The 21,559-nt window shown below is 48.7% G+C and overlaps 1 protein-coding gene across 1 annotated transcript; it reads right to left on the bottom strand.

The window, feature by feature from the left end:
* Positions 1-991: 991 nt before the first annotated feature.
* Positions 992-20,818, bottom strand: LOC149366268 (uncharacterized). The gene is made up of 8 exons (XM_089570022.1): positions 20,603-20,818; positions 17,541-17,697; positions 15,177-15,399; positions 12,013-12,067; positions 10,335-10,450; positions 8,429-9,089; positions 6,192-6,511; positions 992-2,943 (listed from the first exon to the last, which is right to left on the bottom strand). Exons 1-8 carry the CDS (start codon positions 20,816-20,818, stop codon positions 2,217-2,219), a joined length of 2,475 nt encoding a protein of 824 aa, XP_089426148.1. The 3' UTR covers positions 992-2,216.
* Positions 20,819-21,559: the final 741 nt, after the last annotated feature.

The raw sequence follows: 21,559 nt of genomic DNA on the forward strand, positions 1-21,559 counted from the left end.
CACAAATGTTTTTGTAGCGAAAAGCTCCACTTATCGAATGCAAATCTCAAGGTCGAATGTGCTTGGATTTGACCTCTATAGTAGGATACAACTTTAAAAAACAGCAGTTGCTAACACTGGGCCGTGGTGCGCGGCGCCTTGTGTTACTCCGCTGGTCAATTGCAACAGTAAACGAAATCAGCTTTTTAATCTTTGACTACATCAAACAATACACGTATCAGAATTATAGAGACGATGAGTTGTTTCTTTTCGTAAGCTTCTTGTTTAGGTAACAAGAAACGTTTAAGCAGCGGACTATTTTTTCGTCGTGGAGGAATTCTGTGCGCGGAGGCTGAATGTGGGCGGAGCTTCACTCCAGACTTAAGTTGTATCAGACTATAACTGGAGGCTCGTTGGAGGTGTAGCTCTGACGTTATGCCAAATGACTTGTCGCAGCGTTTACCGCTCTTTCCGCCGCTGCCTCAACCGCCGCTCCAACCCCTCCCTCTCACCAGTTTTGCGACGCACTAACCACGTGGTTCACTCTTCCTGAATAAAGGCCAGCGCTCGCCGGCGGCTTGGGGTGTCTGTTACAGCCGGCGTCGTCGCTTCGGCGGACGCGGTTGTTGCGACGCGCGTCTCTTCTTTCAATCTTTCCTCTCACATCTTTCAACTCTCCTCTGTCTGCACGTGGCAGCGAGTGTGCCTCAGTCCGAGCCAGTCGGCAGGCCCGTTCACTTTCCCTGTCATCCTTCCTACAGTCGGAACAACAACCTAGACATCGCAGAAACATGGAGCCAGAACCGGCCACCGGGACAGGTTCTTCGACTCGGTACTGGAGGCGCCGCGGGCTACTTCTAGCGACCCCTGCGACAGAGATCGTCACGAAGCCGCGTTGGCTAGAGATAAGTCGCGAACCCGATGAAGATTATGAAACCGATGTAAAATACCTTTCTGCGCCAAGCTTGGCGAATCCTCGTATCAGAGAGGGGGAAGCTCTAGAGGACGCAATGCAATTATCAGCTCAAAACGTTGCCGAAGAGGTCACCGAGTGACCTTTAAGTGGTACTCCGGCAGAGAAAATCCGTCGCCAAGAAAACAAAACCAGCCTTTTGTTTCATTTTAAAAATTTTATTCTTTAAAACGAGCTCTGCCTGCATTGCTTAGCAGATACACATACGAACCAAGCATATCATACACAAAACTGCACAAAACAAATACAGGAAATAAAGAAATGACGTCATGCTGGCGCATTATGGATAAATGTTGTTTAGCATTATAAACGAATAAAAGAAACAAGAGAATTAAGCGGCATAAAAATGGCCAGTAATTATTTTGAACACGGCCACGGGCCATGTTAACATCCGACATGAAAACTAAAAACAAAGTGGCTGAGGTCTTGCAACTATAATACAAAAACTAAAAAAAAAGTAGTAAAGGTGATGCAACTATAATACAACATAAATTAAAAAAGTAGCTGAGGTCATGCAACTACAATACAACATAGACCCAAAGAAGAAAGCGAGCCCGCGGAAACCGAAAATTGCTCCAAAATTTCAGCACCTGACTGCACACAATGAACACTTCAGAACCGGCACATCGCTAGCGGCCGAACCTCGTCACTGCCAGCTCTTACTTCAGAAACGTGTTATATATCTATGGGCAGCAGTCTGAAGAGTGAATTAAGGCACATGAAGATAAGGGTAAAGTAGAGAAATTAATTCACCTGATGCATGGCAAAGAATGATAAAAGAAGTACCAAAAGAATCAGAAAGACTAAAAACAATTAATGCAGGAAAAAGCTGCCATTATCTGGCCGTGATGGAGCACCACCTTCCAATTTGTCTCCGCGCAGAGACGCTATAAAACAACCTAAACGACTACAGAGTTTCCGGAGCGGCGCATGAAATCGCCATGGGGTCAGGGTCGGAACTATAATAGTTCACCCTGATTTCGCTAATAATCGCACAGTGACCGCGAGACTCGAACACCGGCTGTGAGACCCAGTGTTAAGGAAAGTTTAAAAGCGCGTAAAATGCAAAGTCACACTTTTTAACCGCCGCTCTACCTAGAACCGCAAGGACAGATACCTATCTCGGCAAACGGATTCACCACCCGTGCTCCGAAAAAAAAAAAAAAGCGCCAGCACTCTTTCTTTTTTTTCCCGCGGCCCGTCGTCCAGGCGCCGCCCTGAGGTGAAGCAGGCTCGGCCATCGTGCACCGCTGTCCGCGGGAATTCAGTCTTCCCAATACCACGCGACCCGGGGTGAGTAATCGTGGCTCTCGGGGAACGCCGGATACCCCAGGATGTACCACGTCCCGTCGTCGGCGACGAAGATCCTCCTCGGCGAAGCGATCGCCAAAAACACTGGCTCGCGTGCGTAAGGCGCATGCGGCAAATTGTGCGGCCCAGATCGCGGCCATGATATTGGCCCCGCACACCATCGGCCCGTCTCTCCTTGTCGAGCGGGCGAAGTGAGTCCCCGTGGCAACGGGGGTCCCTGCGGTGGCCACTGGAACTTCGGAGACGGAGGCGGCAGGGTTCCCTCTCGCGAACGTGGTGGTCCCGGTCGTGAAAGGGACTGCTGCTGAGACATCATTGCCTCCTGCTCTTGATGCAGTTGCCGAGGTGAAAAGGGAAATTGCGGCCGCGAATGCAGTAACTGTCCAGAAGTCAGCACCGGCTGCTGGTGGGGCGGAGTTTGTGAGTAGCCCCCGCTGGTCGATGGCACCGGCGTGTCGTGCGTAAGTAGCGGCGAGCATAGGAACGGTGGCGGGGCCAGCGGTCCGTACGCTCCGTAGGAAGCACCTGGGTCGGACTTCTTCTTGGCGTACAGGTGCTCGTTCCAAAGCTGAGTGTCCGAGCCCCTGGTGAGCTCGTCGAGGTTGCGCGGGCTCTGACCGTTGTAGAAGCCCTGGGAGCCGGTGGAACCTGCGATGCGTCCCACCAAGGTAGAGGTGGAAGATTAAGCGGTGCAGAATAAACAATTAACAGAAATAGGTGGTAAGAATTTGCACTAGAACTCAACGATGGCAACGAAACCTGACGATCTGGTGTGTTGCAAGCAGCGGTTGACGACAAGACAAAAAGGTTTGGCGACTGACGAGGTGCGCGTGCACAACCTATTCCCAAAATTACCTTTAGAGGAGAATGAACAGACATTACCGTGAGTGCATTATACGGCTCATCACCAACGAAACCCCACGTTGTTGTCCATACGAAACGGTCCAAAAACTCCAAAGACATCATCAGCACAGCCACATAGCAACCATAAGAGGGTCAACAGAAGATCCATTGTATAGACAGCCAAAGACCAATAGGGGAAAGGCCTTAAGTACACAGGCATTTAGGGTAACTGCTTTTGATATGAAGCGCTTCACCCTAAAGGCTTTCAACTTAAAGCTATATACCGATAAGGTCTTCAACCTCAACGCCTTTACCCGGAAGAATGAGACACATCTACTGATTACGAAGCAGTAAACAAACAGTTAACTCAAAACTCACGGTGAGAGACAAATGCTTACGCATACGCAATGCGTTGCGAATGCGTAAGCATTCGAAAGACGCAATGCGTAAGCATCTAAAAATCTAAAAAAGAAAAATAAAATTTTTCTTTTTTAAATTTAGGGAATCCCGAAACATTCAAAAATGTTTTGCAGCAGGAATAACGTTCGTATCTTATTCAGTTCAAAAGTGATAGCCAACATTCGAACAGGTGGTGAACAGTTTTGAAACCGAAACTGATGTGGTTTGATAACAGAAACTGATAACTCAGCGATAATCAACGGCGTATATTGAAAATTTTCTGTTTCGTTTAATCTGATCTGTAAAAATTATTCAAAAACAATTTGTGAGGCTTCCTTTTCTTTAAATGCATCCTTTAAATTTCCGCAAGGGGGAAATTTGACGCTAAAAGCATGACGCTACTAGCGTCACACTTGTTTACTTTGTGTGCGCTTCACGCAACCGCTTTGAATGCTACCAGAATCGTCCTTCAGTGATGGCAACAGAAGTACAGCAGATATTTTGAGGGCAGCAGGCAACGAACCTGGCCACCACACTCTCGTAGCATGTCGCACCAGTGACCAGTACCCGGTGAAGAACGCCCAGCGTCAATCAAAGGGTGAGGCAAAAGATCTCCACAAGAAAAGACGGGCAGCAAAAGAAGCCAAAAGAGAGCTCGTGTCAGTTAAGGAGTGCCCTAACTATGAATCTGGAGAATTTTAACTTCATAGGGCATGATGATCTTGTTTCTGCAATGACTGAAAAACTGTAATCTTGTTTTTCTCAAAGCATGATTTCTCTCACCTTCTTGTTGTGCAAACAGTTTTAACTTCGAAGCGAATGAATAATTTTCAATCAAGCTTTGCACGCTCGTTCCTTTATTACCATCCCGTGCAATGAATTAGGATGAATGAAAGCGAATGGTAAGCGAGCCGCCGCGGTGGCTCAGCGGTTATGGTGCTCGGCTGCTGACCCGAAAGACGCGGGTTCGATCCCGGCCGCTGCGGTTGAATTTCTTTGGAGGAGAAATTCTAGAGGCCCGTGTACTGTGCGATGTCAGTGCACGTTAAAGAACCCCAGGTGGTCGAAATTTCTGGAGCCCTCCACTACTGCATCTCTCATAGCCTTAGTCGCTTTGGGACGTTAAACCCCATAAACCAACCAACCAATGGTAAGTTTTTATGTAATCATGTTTTATGTCAAAAAATGCAGGCAAAAAATAACAGTTTTTTTGTTTTCTTTAGTATTTTTGCTATAATTTCATTCCCAACTATCGGATGAACAAGATACTAGTTGGTTAGACAGTCTGCTTGGTTGGCTAACTCTGTGCCGAAAAGTTTACAGTTCCTGCTCTTCCTTCGCTACTTATGAATGTTTGTGTAAGAGCCAAATTGGGGCAATATTTCGTCAATAAAAAATAGCATGGTTTTTTTCATTCTTTCTTGCTTTTGAATATCATATAAAACGGTGCTTTATGTTCCTTCGCGCCTCATCCGCTCGATTAAGGTTTTTGTGCACAAAGAGCCATGAGATTTTTCTCTGTTTGTAGATGACTTTCTAGAAAAACTTAGGAAACGAGTTTTTTCTTTGTTTCTATAACTGATATGGCATCGTGTTGCCTATATCCATGAACTCGCCATTGACACTAACCGAACCGCCACCATGTGTGTCTTTGTGTAGTTGAAAAGTTATTAGTCAGTTTTAGTTAAGGAGCTAACTATCCAGTGTGTTTTTTAAGTACTTGATGTGAAAAGATTCTCTTTCTATTTCCAGCACACTCTTTTTAACACGTACCTTTAAGTGATCCCTGAGTGCGCAGGTTAAATGCTTCTAGCAATTACTTCTATTTGCGTTATCTATCTTCTCACATGTGTGCCCCTTAGCGGTTCTCGTACATTCACATTCCACACTGCTATATGATCGCCTCACAAGTTCGCCTCACGAGGTCACAAGCAAGCAAACATACTCAGCCGGCATAATTTTGGCACTGATTTGGTAGCGGTAGGTACAGTCTTTGCCAAAAGTAACCAGGCTGCACGGTTTGCTTCTCAGTCGTATATTCAAGATATTATTCCAGACATGAAGCTATGAATCTCTGTATGGTAAGGAGAACCCATGTCCTCAAAGAACTTTTTGATCTTAGGGGAAGCCGTGAGGGCTCTACTTAACGAATGCGAAGCAACCATGCTGCCTGGTTACACTTCGCAAAGACGGTACAGTGGGAGAAAAAAGTCTCTGGAGCACGTGGTCCTTAAACAAAGCCGATAGCTGCGCCATTAGACGGCGAGCGGAGACCACACTTGCGCAGGTGGAAGTCAACATTTTGTTCTTTCATCTCCAGAAGTGTTGTCTCGAGCCTCCAATTGATAGCAGAGCTATCGGCTTCGTTTGAGGAGCACGTGGTCTATGACTTTTCTCCCTGACTGTACGTGTGGCTTAACGTGCTGCATCGACACATGGGGCAGTGAGGGACGCTGTAGTGGATGGCTGCGGATTATTTGAGAAATCCACGGATCCTTTAAGGTGCATATAAACTGCACAGCGCATACGATGTTTCTGTGCGTAGTTGCATCGCGTCCAGACAGGGATTCTTTGCCGGAACCTGGGCATCAACAGGCGAATGCCAAAGCCACTCAGCCAACGCTTCTTCGGCTAAAAATCTGAACATGAAATCATTAAAAAAAAACAACAGTAAGCTGTCCTCTACCAAGGGAGTGTGCTAGAGGCCAGCTTAGTCCCACAGAGACGCATTCGTGCTCGCAGTTCAAGTGCAGGCGGGAAACTCCCATCGCGGAACTCACACTGGTACGCAGGAGGCTGCCGACACTCTTGCATCGGACGCAGGTACATCGAGGGTGAAGGTGTCGCGACGAAGCGTTGCGTTTCCAGCTCCTGGTCCCCCAGAGGCTGTTGCAGCTGCAGTTCCACCTGATCCAGCTGCCTTTCCGGACTGCCAAGGAATACTGGCAACGAAGACAACGAGTGGTTGGACGCTGACTGCTGGCTGCAGGGCCTTGTCTCCGAACCCTACGCATAAGGAACAAGTGGAGCTACGGTACAGGTTCCCACAGTTAGAGCGTAGGTCCGCCACATTGCTCTCCCAAGCATCCAAATGATCAGAAGCCTCAACTTCTGAATGCAGCTGGCGGACTTCGTCCAGTGATTGGAGCGAGTACAGGCTCCACCCGCTTGAATCCCTCAGCTGAACTTGTGTTATATTAAACAGGTTATTGTTTCACTACATGACACAGGTTGCTAGCAATGCGTAAGCTACAAAAAGGGCTTATCTCTATGAGTTGGGAACAGAATATTGGCCATGTGGACGGGTGGCGCCGTCTGTTGTACACGCCACGTATCGCAATCACAAACGTTTTCAAGATTTGGCCAGCAGTTGTGAGAAAACTGCGCGTGATTGATCAGATATTTCAGTGAATATGTGCAGTCGTACAAAATAAAATGCCGCAAAACACGAGAACAGTAGCTGCACGAGTGGGCTGTCAGCAACGACCTAGTGCTAAGCGATGCAAAGAAACTTTTTTTCTCCGCAATGCATGCATGGTTTTAAATCACGTGATCGAGTTTAGCCAATAAAGGTGCAAGCGGCGCAGGGAAAAAAAAACGCGCAACTCTAGGAACCTACATATTAACTATTGCAAGAAGGGGCACTCAGCGTCCCCTGGTGGTATATCTACAAAACTTCTCCGCTACAGCCAAAAGTTCCTCAGCAGTGTAGACTACCATGCTACGCGGACAAATAGAGTATACCAGTTTGTCCGCTTGGAAACGTTTTCGTGTACGGATGCAATTCAGTAATAACTCCGCGTGTACTACAAACTTGCGTTATACACAGAGCTTCACCTAAGACTTCACGCATTTTTTGAAAAAAATAGGCGTTTGGAGTTAGCAGAACGCCTTTTTCGGCATAACGTTGTCAGTAGTATAGTACGTCAGAATACAGGTAACATGTGTTAACTGCAGGTAGGTTAACTAATATTCAATAGTTAACTTTTGACAATTACTTTTACGCTGATTATGTATGAAAGACGTGTCTGCCGTACGTCTGCAAGAATCGAACCAATAGCTACATCTCAGCTTGTATGCACAGGTGAGAGCGACCGAGGAGGGTGCGAGCACGAAAATGTCACCGGGAAGGGCTCGGCAATTTTACCACGTGACTGTGGGTCCTCTTCTGCGTTCAGAGGTGTATTATTTGGCTCAGGTTTTGATTGCAACAGAGTGCAGTGATTGAGCGAGTTGAGTTGTCGTCGGAAGGTGTAACAGAGTCCCTTTAAGCTTCGCCATAGGGGCATGACGCGGCAGAGTTAAAGGGTCTGTGAAAAGGCCCGGTGGCTTTTTTTTTCTTATCTCTTCGCAAATATTCATTCTGTTCATTGTTTTTTACTTTAATTTCTGTTTTGCTTTATTTTTAAAATTCTTCATTAACCAAAGGACACACAAGGCTTCCAAGGGCTCCCTTGAACGAAGTCGGGCGAACGGTCCTGTGTGATCCAGCGTTGGCGTCCCTGCTCACGACTCAAGCGGGCAGCTGTTCGAGTCTCGGCTCCACCATTTTACTTTTCAGTGCAATTGCTATTGTTTCTTTAGATCCACTATCTAATGGTGGAGGGATCACGCCACGGCCCTGCAGACCAATGAGGAATTGAGTAGCGGCGTCGTCACTGTTGTTCTTTGTGATCGTTGAGGGGTGTTTGAATGGCCCGCGCAAAGACGCATCACTACCCTCTCGCCCAATCACGATTTTGCAGTTACAACGCCAAGAACTACAACAACGCCGGCTTTCCCGCTCTTCGCCCTTAACGCTTTCGCGTTTAACCGCCTCTTCCAACGGTGTACATTTAAACTGTCCTTACAGTGTGCCTCATCCCGTTCTTGCACACTTCTCAATGTCATCTGTCCACCTTACTAGATGTGCCGAGTACGTACTTGAGCACCAAAATGGCTCGACTGGGAGCCAATCGAAGTCTCGTCGATGCCGTGGCACCAGGCGGGCAGGTACCAGCGGGGGGAGCCCCAGCAGGATTCGCCGCTGTATGACTGCGGAGTTGACGGTGGTGGAGGAGTCGGGTTCGGCCACGCGACAGGCTGCTGCTCCTGCTGCTGTTGCTGTTGTTGCTGCTGCTGCTGTTGCTGCTGCTGTTTCTGCTGCTGTTTCTGCTGCTGCTGCTGTGGCTGCTGTTGCTGCTGGTGTTCCTGCTTCGGCTGCTTCGCCTGCTGCGACTGCTTCGGTTGCTTCGGCTGCTGTGGCTCCGGCTCCTGCTTCTGCTGCTTCGGCTGCGGCTGCGCCTGCTGCGGCCCAACCGTTTCTGGTGACAGCAACACTGTGTACGGTGTGCGCATGTGCTGCTGAGCAGGAGGAGATCTCTCGGGCGTCAGCAGGCCAAGCTTCAGGTCCAGGTGCTGCGACCACACAGACGTCATCGGTTGTTGGGGCTCCCCGAAGCCGACCGGCGGCTCCTGGGGGAGTGGCGATGGCGCAAAGGGAGGGGAGTTAAACGGCTCGAGCAGAGCAGCAAGCGACGGGTCGAAGATGCCCTCCTGGACCGGCCTGGACTGCGGTTCCATGGGGATGTCCCATTCCCGCGGCCTGTGCACCGGATAGGGTAGAAGAAGTGGCAGGTTGTGAGGGCTCTTCAGACAGTTTTGTCCATCCCGCATCCCGGCGTTTGAACCGCCTTACTAGACTCGTCGCCCTTGTTAAACCCGCCAACATTTTAGGAATACGTTAGTCAACATCGCAGAATGGTACAGTAATTTTCACTTTGCTTTACTGCCCAGTTTCTTGTTTTCTGTTCAATATGCCGCTCCCCTGTGCAATTCCACTAGTACCTCGAGGTTACTAACAAATGAAAAAAAGAACACTGGTGTTTGTATAAGTCTGGCGAACGGCACACCGAAATTCGAGCATGCCTTTTCACGTCGTCACACTTCTCCCCCTCACAACGAGTGCTAGCGCTACAGGCCACAGACGGTAGCCCGAGTTAAATGTCACCAACACACAATGAGGAGGAGAGTGATGCGCCACAATGGCTAGCGGTTCCTTGCCTGCACCCTGCCGTTGGTCATAGAAACTAGCTCAAAAGGACGCGGACACACGGTAAGGGGATTAAAAAGATGAGTGGGGGCGCTGGCCTGCTGCCGTGTGTTCGGTGCGTGTATTTTTTTGTCTATTTAAAATGCCTCCGACGTTGACCAATGAACTAGAGGCAATCATCTTCCTCTCGCGAATACGGCCATCGAGTTTCGCAACTCGTTTCGGTCAAAAAGATCTGCAGCTGCAGGGATGGCCGCGGTGAATTCTCCTTTACGAATTGTTGGGCTTAAAAAAAACGAGACAGGGAAAATAAAAATTTCCTCTTCCTTTTTTCGTGGTTGATATCGATAATAACGGGACGCCCTTTAGCTCTCACACACCGGGTGCCGAGTAGGCCGGAAGACAAGCGAACAAGTGAGATAGAAACCATTAAAGGATAAGGGTTTTACTTGCCGAAAATGCCTCGTCTAACTGGCACAAGAAAAATATTCACAGGGGCGCCTAATTCCCCTGTGTGTAGACAGCGCGACAGAATTAGCGGCTGTTGTTGTGTTTGCCGGAAGTGACATCAGTTCCGATCTGGTGACGTCTCTTCTTTCAAATGGACGGCAGTCCTCCCGTCCGCTGACGTCACTTTATTCCAGCCAACGGGAATCGCCCGGCCTGGTGTCGCATCCTCCTTCCAGCACATCAGCGGGGCGAAATTTAGCTTACGGCGTAACACTGTCTGCACGATGAGACCTCTAATGCTATGGCATTCCACCAACCAGGAGCTCACCACTGCGCAGGCGCACTTGCCTTTCGCTGTAGTTCACGCGCCAGAAGTTGCTCTTGGTGCGCGCGCCGGCCTGGTCTGCCGCTGGTGGGTACACCTTGACGAACCATCTTTGGAAAAGTGCGTGGCGTATGGAGCTCTGCGACAGTGGACACAAGAGCGCATTTCAAACAGGCGGCCGCCGTTCTTATAGGTGCAGATATGTCCACACACTTGTCTATGGAGCACTGGAGCGGTGCGGTGTGTTTGCGACATTCGTCGCCGCCTGCCGGGCTGGATGCGAGTTTTTGACAAACACGACCAGTAAGCCGTGATTCATGCGAACGTTCATGCCCGATATGGTGATGTTTCCAGCCCTACCCCGCTCTCAGGTACCGCCAATGCGTACCGGTGCGGCGTTCGAGCGCTCCTTGACAGGTTAGTGGGGACGCCTCTACTATCTTCATCGTGGTTAGCGGGAACACGGTAGCACGCAGCCTCGCTTACTACAAATGCATTATAGCGACGTCGCTAGGAACTAGTGCATATGTGCTCAGTGCATGTCATGCGCGCGCTGCGCACATACGCTGGTTCCTGGCGGTCCAGTTAAAATGCGCTAGAGGCAAGCGAACCCATGTGCTCTCGTGTTGCCGCTAATCGTGATGAAGATGGCATAAGCATTATGAAACACAGCCGTTCAGTCAGCGTGCAATGAATGGTTTGGTTTGGACCTATGGGGTTTAACATCCCAATGCGATTCGGGCTATGAGGGATGCTGTAGTGCAGGGCTGTAGAAATTTCGTCCACCTGGGGATCTTTAGCGTGCACTTACATCGCACTGATCACGGGCCTCGAGAATTTCCGAATTGAAACCGGCCCGTATCTATAGATTACAGCCGTCTATTGAAAAGTTGGCGCCTTTTGCTGGAAACGGATCCTTTATTAGCCAGAAAAGATGAAAAATTAAATACAAATGTCGCTGACAGGCCATTTTCAAACGGAAACTATGACAACGTCACCCCTTTTATTTTCCAGGTCTCTCTAGCCTTTGCTACGTAGTCATGCACATCTAGCAGGCAATATTGAAGTTGAGTTCATAACTGACGATAACAGTGTGAACAATTTTAAAAGGGTAGTGGGAAAAATTTCCTTTTTTACAACCACTTTTCTCAACGAAAACTGCGTCTTTTGCTGCCCAGCAAAGTTCAGTATGCTCACGAAGAGGAGTGCAATCGATTGTTACAGAGAGTCGAAAATCCGTGTAGAACTCTCTTCAGGTTGAATGCCTAAGGGTACAGTTATGTTTTGGTCATCGAGTCCACATTTTCTTTGTATTTCTTACCGCTGTTGCGTATGCACAAACCACGCGTTAAACGTTTTGCTTACCCACCTACAAGCCACTGTTCTTCCCGATATACCTAAGATCTTATGGTATATCGATCATCCGAAATTAGTTTACTCAAGTTTCATATTCGAATTTCGATGTCCTAGTTTGTGCACATCTCTGTAATCACTGCCCCCCCCCCCCCACATACACACCCACACTGCAGTTCTTGTTTATTGATACAGTTCTTATCTTCTAAGGACAGTGATCGCTTTCCGCCGTCTCAACTCAAACATTCTGACGCACGGCATGGTCACTAAACGCCAACTGAACGTCCTCAGGACGTCCACGGGATATGTCAGTAAAGATCTTGAACTCCGTCTTGGAGCTTTGCTCACCTTCCAGGACGTCACCTGACTGGCGCTCATGAATTTGAAGTAGGGATACCTGTTCCTGCAAAGCGGAGGAGCAGCAAAGCGGGAGAATTATGGCAATGCGACACACGGGAAGATTACATGAGGACTGATGTCTCCCAGCGCCAATACACGCGCTGGTATACACTGTAGCCTCATGTTTTATTTTTCTACCAAAAGCGACAGACGCTGTCTACGCCGCCCCCCATCGCGTTAGTTGCACAGATGGTCTGATCCCCTTTAATTCATACTCATCCGTGGATTCCTCGTTTGGAAGTTCTTTGATATTTAACCTCATAGTCCAAGCCTTGTGATATTCACTTTTAGTTTATCATGATTTATTTCGTGGCAAGTGGGGTTTCAGCCGATATCGCGTAACATGAAAGATGGGTCACAGCTGGGGTCCCACTGCAGCCAAATCCGCATTAGGGGATTCAACCAAACAGTGTGAACCTAAGTGGACACGTCTACTTTGAGTGCATTTCGAGAATAGGGGCTCGAGAGCATGCGTTCTCCCTGTGTTCCACCTGTGAGAGAGCCGTAGACCCTAGAAAACAGTTGAGCCCTCGCCGGAACCGGGATTGGAACCCTGTACAGCCGGCGCCCGAGGTTTATCTGCGGTCAAGCGATCAGCACTCGCCGCAAACTGCGTCGCAGAATACAACGAGCAAGACTTCAAGCGCTAACTGCAGCGAACTGGGTTTTGCCTTTCCCTTCAAATGTTTCACGCCGCTTCTATAGAAGGGACTTGGGTGTTATAAGGCGGTAGGTTTAACTTTGTCAAGCATGCAAAACTCATCTGCATATACGCGCAGGCGCACTAACCCTAAATGGGGTCTTAGACAAGAACAAAGCTTGTGTCGGTGTCCTCGTTTACTTGAATTGCTTTTTCACAGTCCTCTTACGTGCACCAGGAATTCCGAACCCGAACGCCTTCTTGAGTTTGTGGTTCACGCTGGTTATATATCAAAGACGCGTTATAAAGGGACAGCTAAGACAAATAACAGGTTGTGGCTTAGCTCGCATTAGTGGCTTAGCGCGCGGCGTCCGCCAGGTGCAGCAGTTGCTAGGGAACGGCTCAAGGTCGGTCTCTGTGCCTCCTCGAAGAACCGCCGAAGCAAAATCGGAAATTCGTGGCTAGTGTCGCTTTCGCTACAAAGGTTGGACAGACAGCACACCGCTCCTTGTTTCCACTGACGGGGCTAAGGCCAGGCACAGTCGTCGTCAGCCTTATGTAGCGCAGCAGCCGCTGTTCTTTACGTAAATCTATTGTGCCCGCCTTACTTGTAGGGCACTACTTCGGCGCTTGTTTCCTCAAGAACCTCGCACCTGTAGGCAGGTGTCTGCTTCCAGGTTAATACGTTCCTATACAAGGGTGACTCAGACTGAACAGCATAAACAATTTCAAAGCACCAGTACAATTGTTGACTTAGCAGCATGTACTGAAGGCATGAGAAAACAAGTAGTGAAAGTGGATGGCATCTGTTTTAGTTTATTCTGCCATTTAACGACCACTGGTTTTGTCTTGCCTTCATGCCCTTTCCTCTACACAGGAATTTCGTCGAGCAGTTAACTGTTCCTAGTTAAATATATTTACGGTTTATGGGGGTTTAGCGTCCCAAAGCGACTCGGGCTATAACGGACACCGTAGTGAAGGGCGCCGGAAATTTACGCCACCTGGGCTTCTTTAACGTGCACTGACATTGCACAGCCCAAGGCACCCCTAGAATTGCACCTCCTCCGAAATTCGACCACCGCGGCCGAGATTGATTCCTAGTTAAACAACTTAGCACACGCAGCATTCCTGTGTGCCTCAAGGTCTTCAACGGCGGGCTCCTAACCAAGCTCATTGGCGACGGATCCTGAAGGCTGTTCCTTTTAAAGCGAAAGCTTTACTAGTTTCACTTCCGAGCCTTTGCCGTGCGACGGCGGTGCACATGAAATGACCTTTCGCATGACCTCTGCGTGACGTCACGCCGAAGAGCTGGGCGGCCATCTGCGCCCTCTGCGAGTAGTGGCGGCGCCACCACCGGCGGCCTTAGGCAAGATTAAATTAGATTGCATTAGATTAGATTACATTAGATTCTATTGTATTAAATTGGATTGCATTGGATTGGATTTGATTGGAATGGATTTGATTCGATTGGTTTTGATTGGATTGGATTGGATTGGATTGGATTGGATTAGATTAGATTAGATTAGATTAGATTAGATTAGATTAGATTAGATTAGATTAGATGAGGCCGCCGCGGGGGCTCAGTGGTTATAGTGCTCGGCTGGTGACCCGAAAGACGCGGGTTCGATACCGGCCGCGGCGGTTGAATTTCTTTGGAGGGGAAATTCTAGAGGCCCGTGTGCTGTGCGATGTCAGTGCACGTTAAAGAACCCCAGGTGGTCGAAATTTGCGGAGCCCTCCACTACGGCGTCTCTCATAGCCTTAGTCGCTTTGGGACGTTAAACCCCAGAAACCAAACCAAACCATTATATTAGATGAGATTAAATTACATTAGATTAGATTACATTACATTGGATTGGATTGGATTGGACTGTATAACCGATGCATCACCACAAGTCTAACCAAAAGCACCACCACCAGCTACACTACCAGCTGAACCATGGCGTAGGTACGGATATTGCTTTCGCAATTACCGGGATTACCCAAGCTAAGCCACAGCGAAATTTTTCGTTTCACTATGAGAAAGGTGACTGTAGCATTCCAGTGGAAGCAGCGGCCAAAACCGTCCTGTGCAGGGCACAGGCTCACAGGAGCGTACAGGACGGTGTCTTATGACAGCGCCCTAAGCCCCGGTATACACCTACCACAACGTGAACCCCCGGTTTACACCTACCTTAAAGTGAACAAGGGAAGAAAAAGCCTCGTAGTGCTTGCCAACATTTCTTCGTCTGGGGAAGACAAGTCCTCCTGTCGAAACGATGGCAACCACCCCAAGGATTTCACCTCTCCTGTTCACTTTGTGATTACCAAGAACCAACTGCCCAGCCTCTCTCGATCATGGACTGATACACAACTGGCAATCGAACCGGCTTTTACTGAGTCACAAATGTCGTTACAGCAGCCGCTGCTCGCACTCAAGCCGGATGCCTCCACAACCCCTTCCCCTCCCAAAGAAAGAGAGCAAAGGACTCACTGGAGCGCCCTGTACACATGTTGCACACGGAGCGCCCTTTGCGGACTCTCGTGGATGACCTGTGCCACCAGCTGAACAAGTTTTCCCGGAGGCCTGCGAACCTCGGTGCCAGCCGGGAGCAGCTCAGCCAGGGAACCCGGAGGGAGTTTGGGCACCGTGCACTTGTCTTCGGGGCTCGCCATGTTGCGGGAGCTTCTGGAACGCTTGCCGGGCGCTGAAGAAGCTGCCCGACCACGCCAGGTGATTCCACGGTTAGAGTTCACTTCGAGGCTTAGCGGAAGTGTTTCCTTACACGCGAAAAGCAGCCAAGAATTGCGCGTTGAGCTCCTTCCGTCAACCAAGACAGCCCTCCTTAGTTTGTCAGTCTGCCCAATTCCGTGGCCGGACTTAAGTGGGGCGGAGGGCGCCCATCACAAATTCGGCCCTGGCTACACAAGGAGAGACGTGACACATTGCGGCCATTCAAATGCCATGCAAAGGGTGCGCTCTGAACAGTAAGGAGTAGAAAAGGGGTAAGCTGTCCTTCACCGAACTACCTTTTATAAAAGAGTGCCCGCTTGTAGACAGCTTACCACCGTTTACTCTCCCATAGGTGTATTCGTGTTTAAAGTCTATGCGCCATTTCCATAAGCGCCACAACTTTCTAAAGCAACGAGAGTACCATGCAAAACCCAATGTACAACAAGAGCCGCGTAAACTTGTAACCAGTCAGCTTGTAATAAACGATCTGAAGTTCTAAATAGAAAGTTTAGGTTGTAATTTTCATCTTCGTTATTAGGTAATAGGCGCAGAGCTCGGTCTGAAGAGCTCATGATACTGAACGCCGTTATTTGCTCGACAAACTCGGCATCCCGGCCCTAATTTTCTAGCTCTACATTCGCTAAAGCAAACAAGTTTTCGTTCTTTCGACCCACAGTAACAAAGTGGAATGAGATAGCTAATGCACTTGCCCGTGAGGTCTAACCAGATCGCGCTCTTATTGCCTTTCAGGGCGTAAGCTCTACATCACGACCAAAGCTGCTAAAGCCGATTCTCCACTGAAGCCTTGACCTTGACTAAATAAACAGAGAAAATAAATTTTCCCGCGACTGGGATTCGAACCCGTGCGGCGCGAACAAAGCACCTTCGCTGCCAACTGCGCGGGAGCAAGGTGCTATCACCGCTCTTTTTTGTTGCGAAATCAACACTACTCGAGCTCGGCTCGTCGCCTATGCTCGTGGCGGTGCGACTACCAAACGACCTTGAGTTGTTCTTGGCTAGCAACCGCTTCAGCTGGGCTCCCAACAGATGCGCGAGAGGTTGCCCGGGAAGAGCTACATGGGTCGCAATATCCTGACGGGTGGCTGGGATAGAAAACGCCCCAGCCAGTGCAGGGGCACATCGTTTAACCGCTGTGTCACTGTGCTGGTAGTGGTATATGAGGACTCGCCGCCATCTATGAATCTTAAGTAGGAATTAGCAATTCAGTATACATGGGCATTAACCCACTATAGATACCATGTCAAACCCCTAAGGCGGAGTTTAAGTGCCCCCTCCAATTTTGGCAGCGTTGGCAGCGGTGGTGAACTTGCCCGCGCGTGAGTCCAGACGATCTGAGCACCTGATTTTAGTTTGCGTGGCTACCACGGCGAGGCGCGTGGCGCTGAACATTTTAAGATACCGCTAGTAATTGTGAACGTTGGGCACACAGCACAGATTTTCAGTTGTCCGTCATAACCAGTCGAAGGGAGCGGAGAAACTATTGCACAGGCCTTTGTAGCGCCTTTGAAACAGCATGTGCTATCACTAGCGCTGTACTCGCGCAGAATGTGGCCTACAGATCGCGCCAGTTGTTGTTGACCACTACACTTTCTAAAATATAGGGTCGGTCAAAAGTTTCAGACCACAGGGTCTGCTTTTGAGCCCCTTGGCGGGACATTTACGTCACCGTCGAAGTCCCATGGAGCAGGATAAGCATCACTCTCGTCTCACAGAACATTGTTAGAGTAATAGTCGTGTTAAGGGCTGCACTATGCCGCTTGAAGACAGGCCCTGTTGCCAGCAGAAAGCATCCCAAGTCATGCGGCAAAGCCGCAGAGCGAGACGAGCTTTCCGAAGGCTCTCACTTGGTATATTTATACAAATCAGCAGCGTCCACGGTAAACTATGCGCGAATGAGACAGCGGATGGTAATCGCTCGGTGATTACCCCGTCCGAGTTGCGCAGTATCGCGTCTCCTGCAGACATGATGTACGGCTTTGCCGCATGACTTCGACGCTTTCTGCTGCAACTTGGCAGGCCTATGCCAAACTCTAGGTACTTATAATACAGTAACTCTAGTGACCACGAAAACCTGCGTTCTAAAGTGGTGCATGTCTCCCTCACCGCGGCGTCGCTTCCCGGCGTCCGAGTCGCCGTGAGCCCGGGAGGTGCAGCTGGGCAGGGACGACTCCCTGTCCCTGGGCGAGATTACTGTGGAGAGGTCTGGCAGGATATTGTCCACATAGTGTTGGGCCAGCTCGTCCATGACGTCTTCGTTGAACTGCACGTAGGACAGAGGCGAGGATGAGAGACTAAGACTAGAGGTTCTGACTTGCAGCCTAGGTTACTTACATGCAGCCACGAACAATAATTCTATCGTCACAACAGGCCGAGACGGGAAGGGCTCGGCCAGGAGGCTTAGGCTGGCGGAGGATTTCGTGAACGAGGCAGAAGCACAACCAGCGCTGCATCGGTGGCGGACGGCGTTAGTTTCAAACCAACACCCATTGATTCTAGGAACGGCACACCCAACCCACCTGCTCCCATAATAAGCCCGCCGGAGATGAGAAGAGCGGGCGTGAGCGATTTCAGACCTTTGCTGCGATATGAGGCGCGAATTTTTTTTTTTCTGCCTTCTCGAGGAATCGTCTGCCTGGAATTCAGCCGTAGCTTCAGGCTGTAGTTAAGAGAGTTGCTCCTTTAAGATGGGCCCTCTTGCAAAAATTTCTTTCGACACTCTATAGGCTTTCCATAACGTTTTGCCTATAAAGTCTATAGCCTTTCTATAGAGAAATCTTATAGAGTAGTCTATAGGCGAATCAAATCCTACGGATGGTCTATAAATAATCTGTAGACATGAGGCCACGCATGTTTGGTAAAAATTTTATACAGTGTCTATAGACTGCGGAAAAACAAATATTAATATCTATAGGAAGGCAATAGAGTCTATAAAATGACAAAAGACAGTCTATAGACTATTTTTTGCGGGCACTAGCCGATGAGCGCTTTTCCCGCGAGAATGGAGACTGTGCGGAGGTATCAGCGAAATTGGCATGCGTTGCAGGACCGATATCGATATTCTACACGTATAACAACCATGCGCGGGGCGTAAACCAAAGACTGCCATAACATTAGCGGATCGTTTCCCGAGCGTTCAGCAAATACCACGAAGCGCCTTCTGTAGGGCTGCTTGGTTTTACATCGTCGGTTCTGGCAGCGCTATGGTGGTCCTGACTTCTACCAGTCCTTGGCTTTGCGCGCCGCCCGAACCAGCAAACACTGATAGCCTTAGCATTTTTCACGAATTCAATCAAATAAACTTGCCTTTGCTTGGTCGATCAATCAGAAACAACGGCAAATTGTAAGCAGAATGAACGTGAACACGCACTGCGAACTTCCGGGTAACATGTTCTGTAGGGGCCTACACTGCACCCCGGGAGAAGACACGCTGACGAGCCGACCGGATAGAAAGTTGTCGTTAACAAGCGTTGTGCCCTTACGAGGATGGTCTAGACAGTGTCTATAAACTTCTTATAGACGCTACTGCCATGCTATCACCATCATCATCTCTACGCCCAATGCAGGCAAAGGCCTCTCCCGTGTCTCTCCAATTAACCCGGTCCCTTGGCAGCTGCGACTACCGTATCCCCGCAAACTTCTTACTGCCCACCTAACTTTCTGCCACCGACTGCTTCGAATGCCTTCTCATGCAATTCACTCATTTACCGTTGATAACCAGCAGCTGTCTTTCCTTCGCATTACATGCCCTGCCCAAGCCCATTTCTTCCCCCTGATTTTGTACAGGATGTCACTGACCCGTGTTTGTTCTCTCACCCACTCCATCCGCTTCCGATCTCTTAATGCTACAGCCGTCATTTTTCTTTTTATAGCTCGCTGCGTTGCCTTCAACTGAAGCTAAACGAATTTCGTTAGCTTCCACGTTTCTTCACCATAAGTTAGTACCGGTAAGATACAACTCTTGTGTAAGTTTCTCTTGAGGGATATTGCTAAACTGCCATTCTTAATCTGAGATAACCTTCCATATGCAGCCACCACAGTGGCTCAGTGGTTATGTCGGCTGCTGACCCGAAAGCGCGGGTTCGATCCCGGCCGCGGTGGTCGAATTTCGATGGAGGCGAAATGCTAGGACCCGCGTCACTACGTTCACTAAGGCTGTAAGCACTGCATTCTAAAGATAACAAGGAGCCAGCCAGGTCATTTATTTTGCCGACCACTACGAGAGGATTTTTTTTTCCTGGTAAATGACGCGGCTATCCATTTTTTATACGTCGTCAATATTAACCGCCGCGTTCATTTGCATGAAGGCCAATAAAAATGCTATCCCCACGGGTTTGAGCCTAATTGATCTCTTGGCCCGGAGAGCAGTGCCGTCATATACTGGGCGCGATTCCCCTACATACATTCATATATACATACACACCATGATACATACACACATACATATATATATACAAACATACATACATGCATGCATGAATTCATTCATACATACATAAGTGCATGCATGTATTGCATACATACATACGTATATACATACATCCATACATACATACATACATACATACATACATACATACATACATACATACATACATACGTACATACATACATACATACATACATACATACACACACACATACATACATACATACATGCATACATCCATACATGCATACATCCATACATGCATACATACATACATACATACATACATACATACATACATACATACATACATACATACATACATACATACATACATACATACATACATACATACATACATACATACATACATACATACATACATACATACATACATACATACATACACTTCTGTACTCCTAGGAACGGCGAATATTTTATGAGTTTTCGGACAAGTTATCCCTGTCACTGTGTCCAGTGCTCGATGGCCTTCAGCGAAAACTACAGCGTCAAAAATACGCAGCTCACCGGGTCTGCTTCCGCTCGTGCAATGTGGCTCATTGTGCACCTTCAGCGTTCTAAATGTCTCCTACGTTCGAGGAACTCACGTTCTCACTAGTTCCCACCTTAGGAACTCCCAAAGGTGTTAGAGCGCCCCACTACTCGTCTTAGATGGCCCCGAGCGGCGCACTGTCGACAAAGGCTGCGAGATCGAGGAATGCAGTGTCCGGCTCCTCACCTCTGCCGGCAGCTCCTCCTCCTCGTTGGCGGCGTCGTCGACCTCCGTCGCGGCCCCTGGCGGTGGTGGCTGAGCCTCGGCCGAGGGGCCTGGATCCTCTCTCCTCGCCCTCCTGGGGGCGCGACCCCGGCCACGACGCGGTCGATCCTCGCCGGATTCATCAGCGTCCACAATGGCTTTTTGCTTGCAGGCCCTCTCTGGACGTTCTGCGTTCATTGGTGGGATAGCAGGTGTTGGTTTGCGGGACACTTCAGGCTGCGTACACTGCACTATAGGCAGAATACACCTAGATGGGAGTAAAAGAGAAATAAGCTGTCCTCTAGATGGCGCTGGAGGACAGCTTAATGCCTTTTTACTCATTTTCATTTTCAGCCCAGTTTTGATCATTCATGTCTACATCTATTTCGCCATTTACCATTTCGAAAGGCATGACATGGATGAAATTGACGACAAAGCCCATGTCGTTATATACAGTTTTCTGTTCTAACGAACAAAATAAGAGAATGGGAAGGAAGGAATCTCGTGGCTCTTTCGAATGGCTCGATAAAAGCAAAGGAGCGATTGTCCTTTGTAATATCAAACGGCTGCAAATTACAGCGCAATTTTGGGGATTACGAAAAAAAGAATATCGCTTGAATTTCTCTCGGGTAGTTTTTCCATTTTTCTATTTATACTGTGTCAAGATATCGGGTTTGCCTAAGTGCGATCTAGAACAATTTACAGCAGCCGGAACTGTTCTGGTTTCGTAATAACCTCCATAAAGAGGCGTGGTAATGGGATGAGATGAGAGGACTTCATCTGGATTTTAAAGGGCTTTTACTTTTTCCCGATGGATCGCCACTTTACAAAGCACCGGTGTATTCCACGGAAAACAAAAAGCAAAAGCCATGCGTTCAGCAACGAATGAAGCAAGGAGAACGCAGTCAACGCCAGAGCAACACACCCTGCAAAAATTCA

The sequence above is a fragment of the Amblyomma mixtum genome, chromosome 1, assembly GCF_055824585.1.
Source record: "Amblyomma mixtum isolate Tamu chromosome 1, ASM5582458v1, whole genome shotgun sequence".
Classification (NCBI taxonomy): domain Eukaryota; kingdom Metazoa; phylum Arthropoda; class Arachnida; order Ixodida; family Ixodidae; genus Amblyomma; species Amblyomma mixtum.